At 43.0% G+C, this 12,020-nt stretch overlaps 1 protein-coding gene and 1 long non-coding RNA gene across 3 annotated transcripts in view; one reads left to right on the top strand and one right to left on the bottom strand.

Annotated features, from left to right (window-relative positions):
* Nucleotides 1-208: 208 nt before the first annotated feature.
* LOC134295540 (uncharacterized) lies at nucleotides 209-5,612 on the bottom strand. 2 transcript variants are annotated; one of them, XR_010002153.1, is made up of 2 exons: nucleotides 5,480-5,612; nucleotides 209-530 (listed from the first exon to the last, which is right to left on the bottom strand). It is a non-coding gene; the product is annotated as an uncharacterized LOC134295540 (long non-coding RNA). The 2 variants fall into 2 exon arrangements; XR_010002154.1 differs by lacking the exon at nucleotides 5,480-5,612 and adding an exon at nucleotides 4,285-4,779.
* A 61-nt stretch (nucleotides 5,613-5,673) lies between these two features.
* The window catches only part of kcnk10 (potassium two pore domain channel subfamily K member 10), a 92,238-nt gene continuing 85,891 nt past the window's right edge, over nucleotides 5,674-12,020 (top strand). Inside the window, exon 1 of the mRNA XM_008116437.3 lies at nucleotides 5,674-5,806. Within this exon, the coding sequence (XP_008114644.1) occupies nucleotides 5,755-5,806 (52 nt within the window). The 5' untranslated portion in view covers nucleotides 5,674-5,754. The remainder of the gene's footprint in view (nucleotides 5,807-12,020) is intronic.

Below are 12,020 nucleotides of genomic sequence, written 5' to 3'. Positions count from 1 at the left end.
GGTGGAAGCTCCTTCCTTGGAGGCGCTTAAACAGAGGCTGGGTGGCCATCTGTTGGGGGTGCTTTGATTGTGCTTTTCCTGCATGACATAGGGTTGGATTAGATGACCCATGAGTTCTCTTCCAACTCTATGATTCTATGTGCTGTATAATATTGACTGATTTCTTGATGGAGAATCCTGGATGAAGACAAGGTTTTAGCCATAAGAGTATTAGATACTGTACCATTTATTGCAAGTCCTACTTGTATATGTGGAATGCTCTCAAAGATTTTTCCTTATGGTTCTTGTTTCATGAATAGAAAGCTGATCTGTACAGGAGGAACACTGAGAGCAACACCCAAATCACTCACAGGGCTAAGAGGCTGCAGTGGTCTCAGAGGATCTGCAAATGGTCTCATTTTTCCCCCTCTGTCTGCGCAAATGTATTCAAGCATACAAGATTGCTGTGACTCTGCCGCCTCCAGTACCAGCTGATCCTCCCTTGGGGGAAATCTTCTGGTGCCAACCTGTCTTTGACCAGAAGTTAAACCCTGTGTGGGAGGAAGGAGGCAAAATTAGCAAACAACAGCTGTAGCAAATGTAAATTGAGGGAGGGGTTTTGAGCAGCAAAGAAACAAGTACAGTAGAGTCTCACTTATCCAAGACTCGCTTATCCAAGGTTCTGGATTATCCAAGGCATTTTTGTAGTCAATGTTTTCAATATATCATGATATTTTGGTGCTAAATTCGTAAATACAGTAGTTACAACATAACATTACTGCGTACTGAACTACTTTTTCTGTCAAATTTGTTGTATAACATGATGTTTTGGTGCTTTAATTTGTAAAATCATAACCTAATTTGATGTTTAATAGGCTTTTCCTTAATCCCTCCTTATTATCCAAAATATTCACTTATCCAAGGTTCTGCCGGCCCGTTTAGCTTGGATAAGTGAGACTCTACTGTATTGGGAAGCTGATGGAAATTGTCATTGATCTAGGAAAATATATGACAGAACAATATTTTAAAAATATTGCCATTTTCCAAAAAAACATACTTCTAGAACATGGCCATACTGCCCGGAAAACATACAACCCAGGTAGCTTCATACTTTCCAATTCCAAGACAATTCTTTGTGGTCTTATCTAGCATTTGCTGTATGCCTTCAAGCTGTTTCTTACTATCATGTAGGGTTCTGGGGCTGGGAGTATGTGACTCACCCATAGTCAACCAGTGGGCTTCCATGGCCAAGTAAGGAATCAAACCTAGTCTCTAGAGTTGTAGTTATGCTGAGTACATCAGACTTCTTTAAATGCCCTTAATGTACATGTACCGGTATATATATATTTGGTCAATCTGGCAGTGGAAAATTTCTGTGGTGCCTCCCCTTCCCTGGATTCCATAAGATGAGACTTATTTTTCATCAGAGTAAATCTAGCCTTGATCAAGAATAACTGATGTCTCCTTAATTTCAATAGATCTGCTCTAAAGTATGCCCAAGGGTGCATCTAGGTTGTAGAATTACAGTGTACACAAGAATGTGAATGTATATTATTGTTGTTTTAAATTGTTTTTTTTATGTTTTATACTAATTATTGGTGTATTTGGATTGTTGTTTACACAGTTTTAATATGTTATAAGCTGTTTTGGGTCCCGTGAGGGAGAAATGTGGGATATAAATACAGATTTATCATTATTATATTATTATTACACTACCATGGCTCAGTACTATAGAATCAAAGCATTTATAGTTTGGTGAGACTCCAGCACTCTTTGGCAGAGGTGGCTTAAAGTCTCTATAAAACTAGTTACCAGATCCCATAGTATTGAGCCATGGCAGTTCGAGTGGTGTCAAACTCTATTCAGTCTACAGTATAGATCATTGGTCCTCAACCTGTGGGTTCCCAGGTATTTTGGTCTGCAACTCCCAGAAATCCCAGCCAGTTTATCAGTTGTTAGGATTTCTGGGAGTTGAAGGTCAAAACATCTGGGGACCCACAGGTTGAGAACCACTGGTGTAGATGCACCTTGAGTAGAAAGGGCAATAAGGATGGGATCTGGTTTGGGGGTTTACCTGACTGTTTTTTTTTTCAAGTTTATTCTATCGTGTAGATGAATCCTAAGCCTGAGTCCAGATGTTGCACTTTCCAGCCTTCGGTTTAGGTAAAATTATTGCTGGGATTCCATAGCATGGAGCCATAGCAGTCAAAGTGGTGTCAAACATTTATTAATTCCATAGTGTAGATGCACCTGCAGAAGAAAAGGTTATGTAAGTGTCTTGCACTTGGGGGTTTTCTTGGCTGGGTTTGTTATGTCTTCCTTTGCAGTGTAAGGCCCTTTCCACAAAGCTTTAAAAGCCACATTATCTGCTTTGACATGGATTATATGGCAGTGTAGACTAAAATAATCCAGTTCTAATCAGATAATGTGGATTTTCTGATTTGATAACCTGGATTATCAGGCTGTGTAGAAAGGGCCTTACACAACTCTATAAAATCCACATGCTTTGAACTGGATTACATAGCAGTGTAGACTAAGATAATCCTATTCAAATAGAGCTGTGGTGGCACAATGGATTAAACCTTTGTGTCAGCTGAACTGCTGAACTGAAGATTGGGTTGCTGACCTGAAGGTTGCCGGTTCGAATCAGCGAGACAGCTTGCGGGAACATGAGAGAAGCCTCCCAGATAACACATATGGGCACCCCCTGGGAAATGACTCTGTAGGCAGCCAATTCTCTCATACCAGAAGCAACTTGCAGTATGTTCTCAAGTCACTTCTGACACGATTAAAAATCCTGTTAAAATCAGATAATGTGGTTTTTCTACTTTGATATTCTGGGTTACATGGCTGTGAGGAAGGTCCCTAAGATGTACCCTAACCCTGGGCCCCTTCCACACAGCTGTATAAAATCCCATATTATCCACTTTGAACTGGAATATATGGCAGTGTGGACTCAGATAATCCACAGCATCTGCCTTGAACTGGATTATCTGTCTTGGTATTCTGGGTTATATGTGGAACATACACCCTAAATCTGGTTTCAAATGGAAACTTGCACCTTCTAACCTTTGGTTTGGGTTGAGCAGTGGCAGTCAAATCATGTCAAACTTTATTAATTCTACAGCAGGCATGAGCAAACTTGGGCCCTCTAGGTGTTTTGGACTTCACATCTCACAATTCCTAACAGTTGGACCACTCTAACAACTATCATGTCAGACTACACAGAAAAGCCATGGAAATCCACAAATGTGGACAATTTCAGCAGAAAGGAGGAAACCATGAAAATGAACAAAATCTGGCTACCAGTATTAAAATCAGAACAGTAAATAAAGAACAACACTCTGAAAACAGAGGAATTACAGACATGAATCAATCAGGGGCAGCTAAAACGTCTGAACAAAGGATTCCCCCAGGCAGGACATGAAGCTTGCAAGGCCATTAATGCTAATCAAGGTGATTAATTACAATATTAATTTCCTCCAACAGACAAGAGTTCTTTCTCCCATCCTGGACCTTCCAGAGATATATACACCTCCCTTGCTTAGTTTCCAATATACAGTAGAGTCTCACTTACCCAAGCCTCGCTTATCCAAGCCTCTGGATTATCCAAGCCATTTTGGTAGTCAATGTTTTCAATATATCGTGATATTTTGGTGCTAAATTCGTAAATATAGTAATTACAACATAACATTACTGCGTATTGAACTTAATTTGGTGCTTAATTTGTAAAATCATAACCTAATTTGATGTTTAATAGGCTTTTCCTTAATCCCTCCTTATTATCCAAGATATTCACTTATCCAAGGTTCTGCCGGCCTGTTTAGCTTGGATAAGTGAAACTCTACTGTACCTCACAACCTCTGAGGATGCTTGCCATAGATGTGGGCGAAACGTCGGGAGAGAATGCTTCTGGAACATAGCCATACAGCCTGGAAAATGCACAACAACCCAGCCAATAGGCTGTTAGAAATTATGGGAGTTGAAGTCCAAAACATTGGACATTAGTTCATTGTATATCAGTGTAACGGCATCAATTGCCACTTCTAAGCCGCCCTGAGTCCCCTCGGGTGAGAAAGGCGGGGTATAAATGATTTAAATAAATAAATAAATAAAACACCTGGAGGGCCCAAGTGTGCCCATGCCTGTTCCACAGTGTGTATATGCACCTTCATTAGGAACAACGGCAGAAGCTTCTTGTGGCAGTTAAAGTGCAATAATGGCATGATAACTCTGTAATGAATGGCCCTCCTGTTTGGTTATTAGGCATGAGTTGCAGGTTTTTGCACAATTGGAGAAACTTACGTGAATGGAAAACTGTCTGTGCAATGCAACTTGGTGTTCTCGCAAGCATTTCTCTCCTTCTGGACTAATGCAGCCTTCCAGATAGATGCTCTTGGGGATTGACTTGACTCGGTTTTGTTTTGTTGTGTAAGGTTTGCTAGTCTAAGTGCATCCTAAGCCTTTGTACCCCCCAGCCTTTGGTTTGGTGATGATGAAGAAGAGGAAAAGGAAGATAGTTTGGATATTCTTGTTGTTCTTGTCGCTGCTGCTTCCCCGCCGCCTCTCTTCCGCCTCTCCCCTCCCTCCCCACCCAAGCCGGTCCTCTACTGCTACTCAGCCAAGCGCGTCTCCGCTGCAAAACTCCACCTCGCAACACTGCAATGCAATGCAACCTCCTCCTCCTCTTCCTGGAGGCGAGGAAGGGCGCCAGCAAGTAGCCAGCCGCGTTGAGCGCCGCCCCCGCCCCAGAGCCACCTGAGCGCGGCCCCTGCTCCCCGATGCCGTCACCCTTCGCCCACCGACCCCCTCCTTTCTTCCTCGCAGCCACCGCCCCCTCCCCTCCCCTCCCACTCTGTGACAACCAAGGCAAGGTGCCCCCGCCGAAGTTTCACATAAGGCTGCCTTGGAGGTGCGACTGAGAGAGAGCGACAGAGAGAGAGCAAGCCTTCCTTCCTTCCTTCCTTCCTTCCTCCCCCTCCTCCGTCTCGCTCTTGCTGCATTCAGATGGGATGGTCGCCCCCACCTTCCCACAAGCCATGCGGCTGCAGCTCCCCCCAACCCGGAGATGATGACTTTTCCTCCTCCTCATCATCATCACCATCTCCATCATCTTCTCATTTGCCGCCCTTCGCCAGAGCCTTGCTGGAAGAGGCGCGCAGATGGGCTTGTTGCCTGCCTTGCTTCTCCGGATGCCTTGGCCGTGGCACCTCTTGGCTTGACTGAGCGCCTGGCTGGATCCGTCCCCTCCTTGGCACCTCTCCCTCCCCACCTGAAGTCTCTCCCCATCCTCCTGATCCGCATCTGGCTGGACGATGCATTCACGTGTGCGCCAGCCTAGTGTGTAATGCTGCAGTGGTCTGGTCAACCCAACACCGCCCGCCCCAACAAACAGCATCTGCAAAAAGAAGGACCAGGAAGACTTGCCAGGCAGCTCTTAGAACCCATAGATTAAAAAAAAAAAAAGGAAGAGACTTCCCATCCACCCAAACCCACCCACCTTTGTCCAACTGGCTGCTCTCCTCTCCTCTTCCTAGTGGTACCAAAGCCCACTTGGGGATTTTCCATTGGTCCTTCCTCCGGCTCTCCAAAGCTCAAGCTCCTTCCCACCTGGCTTGTTTTCAGGTGCCTGGTACCACCAACCCCCCTCTCTCTATTCACTCCCCCTCCCCATTTTGAAATCAATGTGTTTGTTTGGCTGCAGCATCCAGGCAGGAGGAAAGCAAGGCTTGGAAATTCATTCAATCTCTTCCCTCTCCTTGTGCCAAGGAAGCGATGAAATTTCCAATCGAGACACCAAGGAAACAAGTCAACTGGGATCCTCAAGGTTGGTGGACTTTTTTTTTTTTTTACAAAGGTCTTCATCATTACCTCTCTTCATCCTTTGGGATTGTTTTACCTTCTTTCTCATTCCTGGGAGAATGAGATTTAGAGAGGAGGCTTTGTTTGTTATTGTAGCTCTCAGTCCCTCCTTTCCCTACTCCCTCCCTCCCTTCTTGGAAGATGGTCAGTTACTACAGCCTTGGAGGAAGGAGAGAAACTTATCAGACTGGGGGGAGGAATGCGGAGACAAAAATGTGACAGAGAGCCTGTCCACACAGCCCTATATCCCAGAATATCAAGGCAGAAAATCTTACAATATCTGCTTTAAACTGGGGTAGCTGAGTCCACGCTCAGAAAATGTGGCACTTTCTGCTTTGATATTCTGGGATATGAAAGGGCTCATAATTTCCCTTTTGCTTCGTACACTGTTTTCGTTTTTGGGGATGCAAACTTGTCTTTGGGTAAAATGTGCGGTTGGGGAGGGGTCTGGAAGATGCTTTTATTTTGTTGTGGGCTTTCCTTTGTTGCTTCTGGTAAACTAGGCGGTGGGGACAGACAGTGCTCATCCACTCAATGTCAAATGCCTTTTTTGGCAGCTAGATGGGATCTGCAGTAGACTGGGGTGGGAGTCAGAAGGTAAACAACAAAGCTTAAAGAGACATCCAACTATTTGTCTTCAAACCCCATTAGCAACTACTTAGCTCAGGCATGGGCCAACTTTGGCCCTCCAGGTGTTTTGGACTTCAATGCCCACAATTCCTAACAGCCTCAGGCCCCTTCCTTTCCCCCCTCAGCCACTTAAGCGGCTGAGGGGGAAAAGGAAAGGGCCTGAGGCTGTTAGGAATTGTTGCCGTTGAAGTCCATAACACCTGGAGGGCCAAAGTTGGCCCATGCCTGACTTAGCTCATTCGGCTTGGTGGGAGGTAAGATAAACTTTCTGGTTTCTTGTGGCAAGAGGGTTCTGGGTGTATATATAGGAAAGAGTGTGATCTTCCTGCCACTGCTGTGATCTTCAGGGATGTTCTGTAAAACAGTCTTGAGTTGTTTAAAGCACATGCGCTTGCAGGTGCGTGCATGTACAACACGCACACAAATGCTTCCTTCTAGCAATCTGAAAAGTTCATGTGAAGTAATAGTAATTTTTTTAGTTTCATATTTTTCTTGGAAGAGGCAGAAAGAATCTTAGTGGACGTGTGGAGATCATTTTATGCTCCAGCAGTTTGAACGTGTATGTCCATAGGCTCAAATGGCAAATGTTAATACTTTTAGCTTTGTGTTGTCGAAGGCTTTCATGGCCAGAATCACTGGGTTGCTGTGAGTTTTCTGGGCTGTATGGCCATATACCAGAAGCATTCTCTCCTGACGTTTCACCCGCATCTATGGCAGGCATCCTCAGAGGTGGTGAAGCCACTGAAATCCACAAGCATGTGGACAATTTCAACAAAAAAGGAGAAAATCATGAAAATGAACAAAATCTGGCTATAGTATGAAAATGCTAAAATCAGGACAGTAAATAAAGAACGATACTCAGAAAACAGGGGAACTCCAGACAGGAAACAATCAGGGCCAGGTAAGACCTAACAAAGGGTTCCCGCAGGCAGGAAGCAGCCAGACTTTGAAGTTGCAAGACTATTCATTGGTAATGAAGGTGGCCAATTGTAACATTCACATTTGCCTCCAACAGACAAGAGTTCTTTCTCCCACCCTGGACCTTCCACAGAAATATAAACCCCACTTCCAACAGACCTCACAACTTCTGAGGATGCCTGCCAAAGATGTGGGTGAAACATCAGGAGAGAATGCTTCTGGAACATGGGCATACAGCCTGGAAAACTCACAGTAACTTTTAGCCTTTTTAGAAAAGAGGAGGGAAGCCAAATTTGTGTACATCTTTTGAAAGACAGATTTCCTTCTTTCTGACTCGCATGACTCTTTGTTTACTCTAACCCTACCCTTGAATGTGCATGTGCAAGAACTGCATCCAATTCTGTGTTGATGTTAAGCATCACTTTATATTTCATAGCAGAAGGGTTAAATAATAAAAATATCACAGACATCTTAAATGTCTGGAAATAAACAAAGTACTTGCTTTACCTTTCTTACATCAGTATTTCTGTTCACGGTACATAATGAGTTGGGCATATTGATTATGAAATTATTATTGTGTTATTCCTAGGAGAATAGACATCATATAATTTAGTGCTTTTTTGTTGTTGTCACTGTTTCTTATGTTGCAAACAACACCCTCCCTCAGGTGTAATGGACTCGGCTCCTAAACAAAACACTGATAATTACTGTGATGACATTGGGCAGTGTTATTCTATATATGGCTGAAGCTAGCTGTTAATTAATTGGCAGAGAAGAGCATCATTCTCTATTTTCAACAGGTGGTTGGTTCCAGTTCACCAACTGCATTGAGAAGTTCAAGCCTCCAGGAGTTTGACAATCAGCCACTAGAGATGATGTGATACTTTTCTCTAGGGTAGTAGGTTATTGTGTCCATTCCCACATTTGTACTGACATCTTGCATTAGTCATGAAGTGCAACCAAAGAAAGGGGAGGACACGCTTAGTTACTTGAAGCCCATTTGCAAATACTAGCAGGAGAACAATGCAAAGCACCCTCTTGACATTAGAGAAGTGGCTTGTAAGATACCTTTCCACACATTTTCTTTGAAAGTGTTCCAGCCTGTGAGATGAGGCAATTGAATGGGTTTTGTCCACTTGATTGTCACCCCAATCACAGAAATTGATGTTCAAGTGCAATCATTGAAGTTGCAGTGTAATTAAAGAGATGGTTCTGTGTAGCCTGGAACCATGCAAGGCCTTTAGCAAGCCTTGGACTATGCCTTTCATCTTCTTTAGTGGGAATTCCTCAGAGAGAAAATGATGACGAATTAGCCAATTCAGTCGGAAATAGCCAATAGCAACCCATCACCCACTACTTCTTAGAAATCACCAGGGAACTTCCTGGTTGAATAAAGTAGATTTTGGAGCAATGCAACTTCCTGTGAAATAGCAATCAGAAGGATTTGTTTAGGTTGCTTTTATATTGCTTGATGTAGTCTGTTTTGATGTAATTTGTGGGTTTTTCCCCCCTTTTTGGCATTGAATGCTTGCCATATATGTTGGAAACCGCCTAAGCTCCTTTGGGGATATTGAGTGGTCTACACATAAAGTATTATTATTATATGCTATTATTTTCCTTTTATAAAAACCTCCCACATAATTCATACAGGTCGATTTAAACAGGGGGCAAAATTTCAGATATGAACCACCTTTCCCACTTAGAGGACAATACTTGGACCCAGAACTTCTGTAATAGGATTCTCCTTCTGCTGGAGGAATGGAGTTGGGAGGCAATTTCATAGATTTCTCAATTTTTCTGCATCGCTCTAGAAAGCTGCTTCAGAGTTTTGTAGGATCTTTCAGAGCCATGTGGGATGTGATGGGTAGGAATGGGATCAGGAGAGGAAATCCGTGAAAACCCTTCTCCTTTCTTCCAGGCTTTGCTGAATGTCAATCCCATTCAGAGAAGCTGTAGTCTGGTTCCAATTTGTATAGATACAAAAGGCTCTAATTGTATGTTAAATACAAAATTCCATTGGTTTGTTTAGAAATAGAAAGGGTAGACTCATTAACTTGCACATAACATCTTCTCAATATACTTGATTGTTAAGGCCAAGTAATACTATACAGTGAAATGATCTCACTTGATATAGTAACTTTGCACAATTATAACATGTGCCCTCACAATCTCAAATGACACAAATCATTGAAATGAGAAAGGCTGCATGAGAGTCCTGCAATAAAAATGCTGGCGCTCTGCCACCGATTCTAGATCAGTTTTGGCTAGTGGTTTGTTTGTTTATATCCATTTAGGTGTCCACAGGTATAAAATGTGGGATAATAATCATTATCTGATGTATGGGGACAATGTTAAATGTAATTACCGTCTGTTAAGTGATTAAGAATCGCACTGGAGGGCCTAGAGATTGCTAGAGATAACATTTTAATCCAATCTGTGAATAGCCAAATCTTCAAAAGTCAAATCCGCAAATATGGAGGGCCGACTATATGAACAAGACTGTTTAAGTCCATCAAGAGTTCTTATAAGATACGGGAAGAAAATTTCCATGTGATAGAACTGTCACTAGAAAACTAGTCATTACAAAATAAAAAAAAATGGTTGAGGCTAAACTTTCTCTGTGTTGTTTATTATATATAAGATTTTATTTAGCTTCTATATTTCTGGCCCACATTTTCCCAATGAGTTCATGGCAGCAAATGACCTTCTTTGTTCCCACTTCATCCTTACAACAACTTTCTGAAGTACGTCAAGCTGAGTATGAGAATAGGCGGCCCAAAGTGGCACAATTAGTTTTGTGGCTTCTTTGGGACTAGAACTTGGCTCGCCCAACTTTATATGTTTTCTCGTGTGAACAATATGATGTATATGTTTAGTGTTCATGGGACTTTGCCTTGAAGGCTTTTGCTGGGTCACCTTTATTGTCTATACCTAGATTTACCTGTGTCTAACACATGAAATGGCCCTTAGAGCATCAATGAATGTTGATTGCAGTTCTTGACTCTTTTTATGACTAAAATCAAAGAATGAAATCAGACTTCACCTGGAATTACACTGTGTCTCACAATTCAAGAAGGATATTGACAACCTGGAACGTGGTCAGAGAAGGGTGATCAAAGTGGTCAAAGGCTTGGAAACAAAGCCCTATGAGGAATGGCTGAGGGAGCTGGGCACATTTAACTTGGAGAAAAGACATCTGAGAGGGGACATGATCACTATGTTTGAATATTTGAAAGCATGTCGCATTGAGGAATGACCAATGTTGTGTGTTGTCGAAGGCTTTCATGGCTAGAATCACTGGATTGTTGTGAGTTTTCTGGGCTGTATGGTCATGTTCCAGAAGTTCTGGAGCATGGCCATACAGCCCGGAAAACTCACAACAACCCAGTGATTCTAGCCACGAAAGCCTTCAACAACACATTGAACATCTCTATGGGAATAAATTGTTCCAAGACACATGGACCACTTTTGAAACATGACCATATCCCGGAAAACTCACAACAGTCCAGATCAAGGTTGTTTTCTGCTGCTCTAGAGACTAGGACATGGAACAGTGGATTCAAATTGCAGGGAAAAAGATTCCACCTAAACATCAGGAAGAACTTCCTGATGGTAAGGGCTTTATCCCATGTCTGGATGGGGATGAGGGTGGTGGAGCATCATATTATTGTGCTGTTTAGTCCTGTTAGTTTTAAAGTAGAGGCTGGATGGTCATCTGTTGGGAATGGTTTGATTGCATATTCCTGCATTGCAGGGGGTTGGACTGGATGGCCCTTGGGGTCTCTTCCAACTTTATGATTATATAATTAATTCCCACATGTGTTATAAAAGAGTGAGGGGGGTAACGTGGGGATGGAGTGGGGAGCATGAGATGCTGAACCAACAAACCTTTTTGGAGCTAATTTTTATAGGGCTTGAGGTTTGGAACTTCTCTAGAGTGTTATGGCTATGTAGCCTGGGAGCGTAAGATATGCACAGTTGCCAAGGCAACGTGAGTGCTTCGGGGCTGTCTTTGTTGGGGACAATGTGAGCAAGCGCCTCCGCCTTAAAAAGAAGTTTTTCAAAAAAAAAATCTCTGCTCTTCTACAGCCTCTTTCTAGCAGAACTTACTCCGTTATGATATATTGCTTCTGGGAGGGTATGTGACAGGATAGGTTATGCATTTAGATAGTCACCTTTAATTGGAGCTTGCCTCCCCCAAACAGAAAATGAATGCTTCTGAAAGAATGCACATGCAGAAAACTGTATATCTCACAATACATTTTCACAGGTACAATATTAATGTCAAGTCAATATAATCTTTAAGGCAGGCATGGGCAAACTTTGGCCCTCCATGTGTTTTGGACTTCAACGCCCACAATTCCTAACAGCCTCAGGCCCCTTCCTTTTCCCCCTCAGCCGCTTAAGCGGCTGAGGGGGAAAAGGAAAGGGCCTGAGGCTGTTAGGAATTGTGGGTGTTGAAATCCAAAACACCTGGAGGGCCAAAGTTTGCCCATGTCTGCTCTAAGGTGTGGTATAGTATGGGGATAGTAATGCTATTGGTAAGAATCTACCAATTCCTTTAGGTGCCGGTTGTCTGAGTGCCTACTATAACTGTGCAGAAGAGGTAATTTCAGTGGGAGTTGCTTGTC

This window comes from Anolis carolinensis, chromosome 1 (assembly GCF_035594765.1).
Source record: "Anolis carolinensis isolate JA03-04 chromosome 1, rAnoCar3.1.pri, whole genome shotgun sequence".
Lineage (NCBI taxonomy): Eukaryota > Metazoa > Chordata > Lepidosauria > Squamata > Dactyloidae > Anolis > Anolis carolinensis.
The sequence above is the reverse complement of the archived record's forward strand: the minus strand, read 5'-3'. Positions and strand labels throughout refer to the sequence as shown.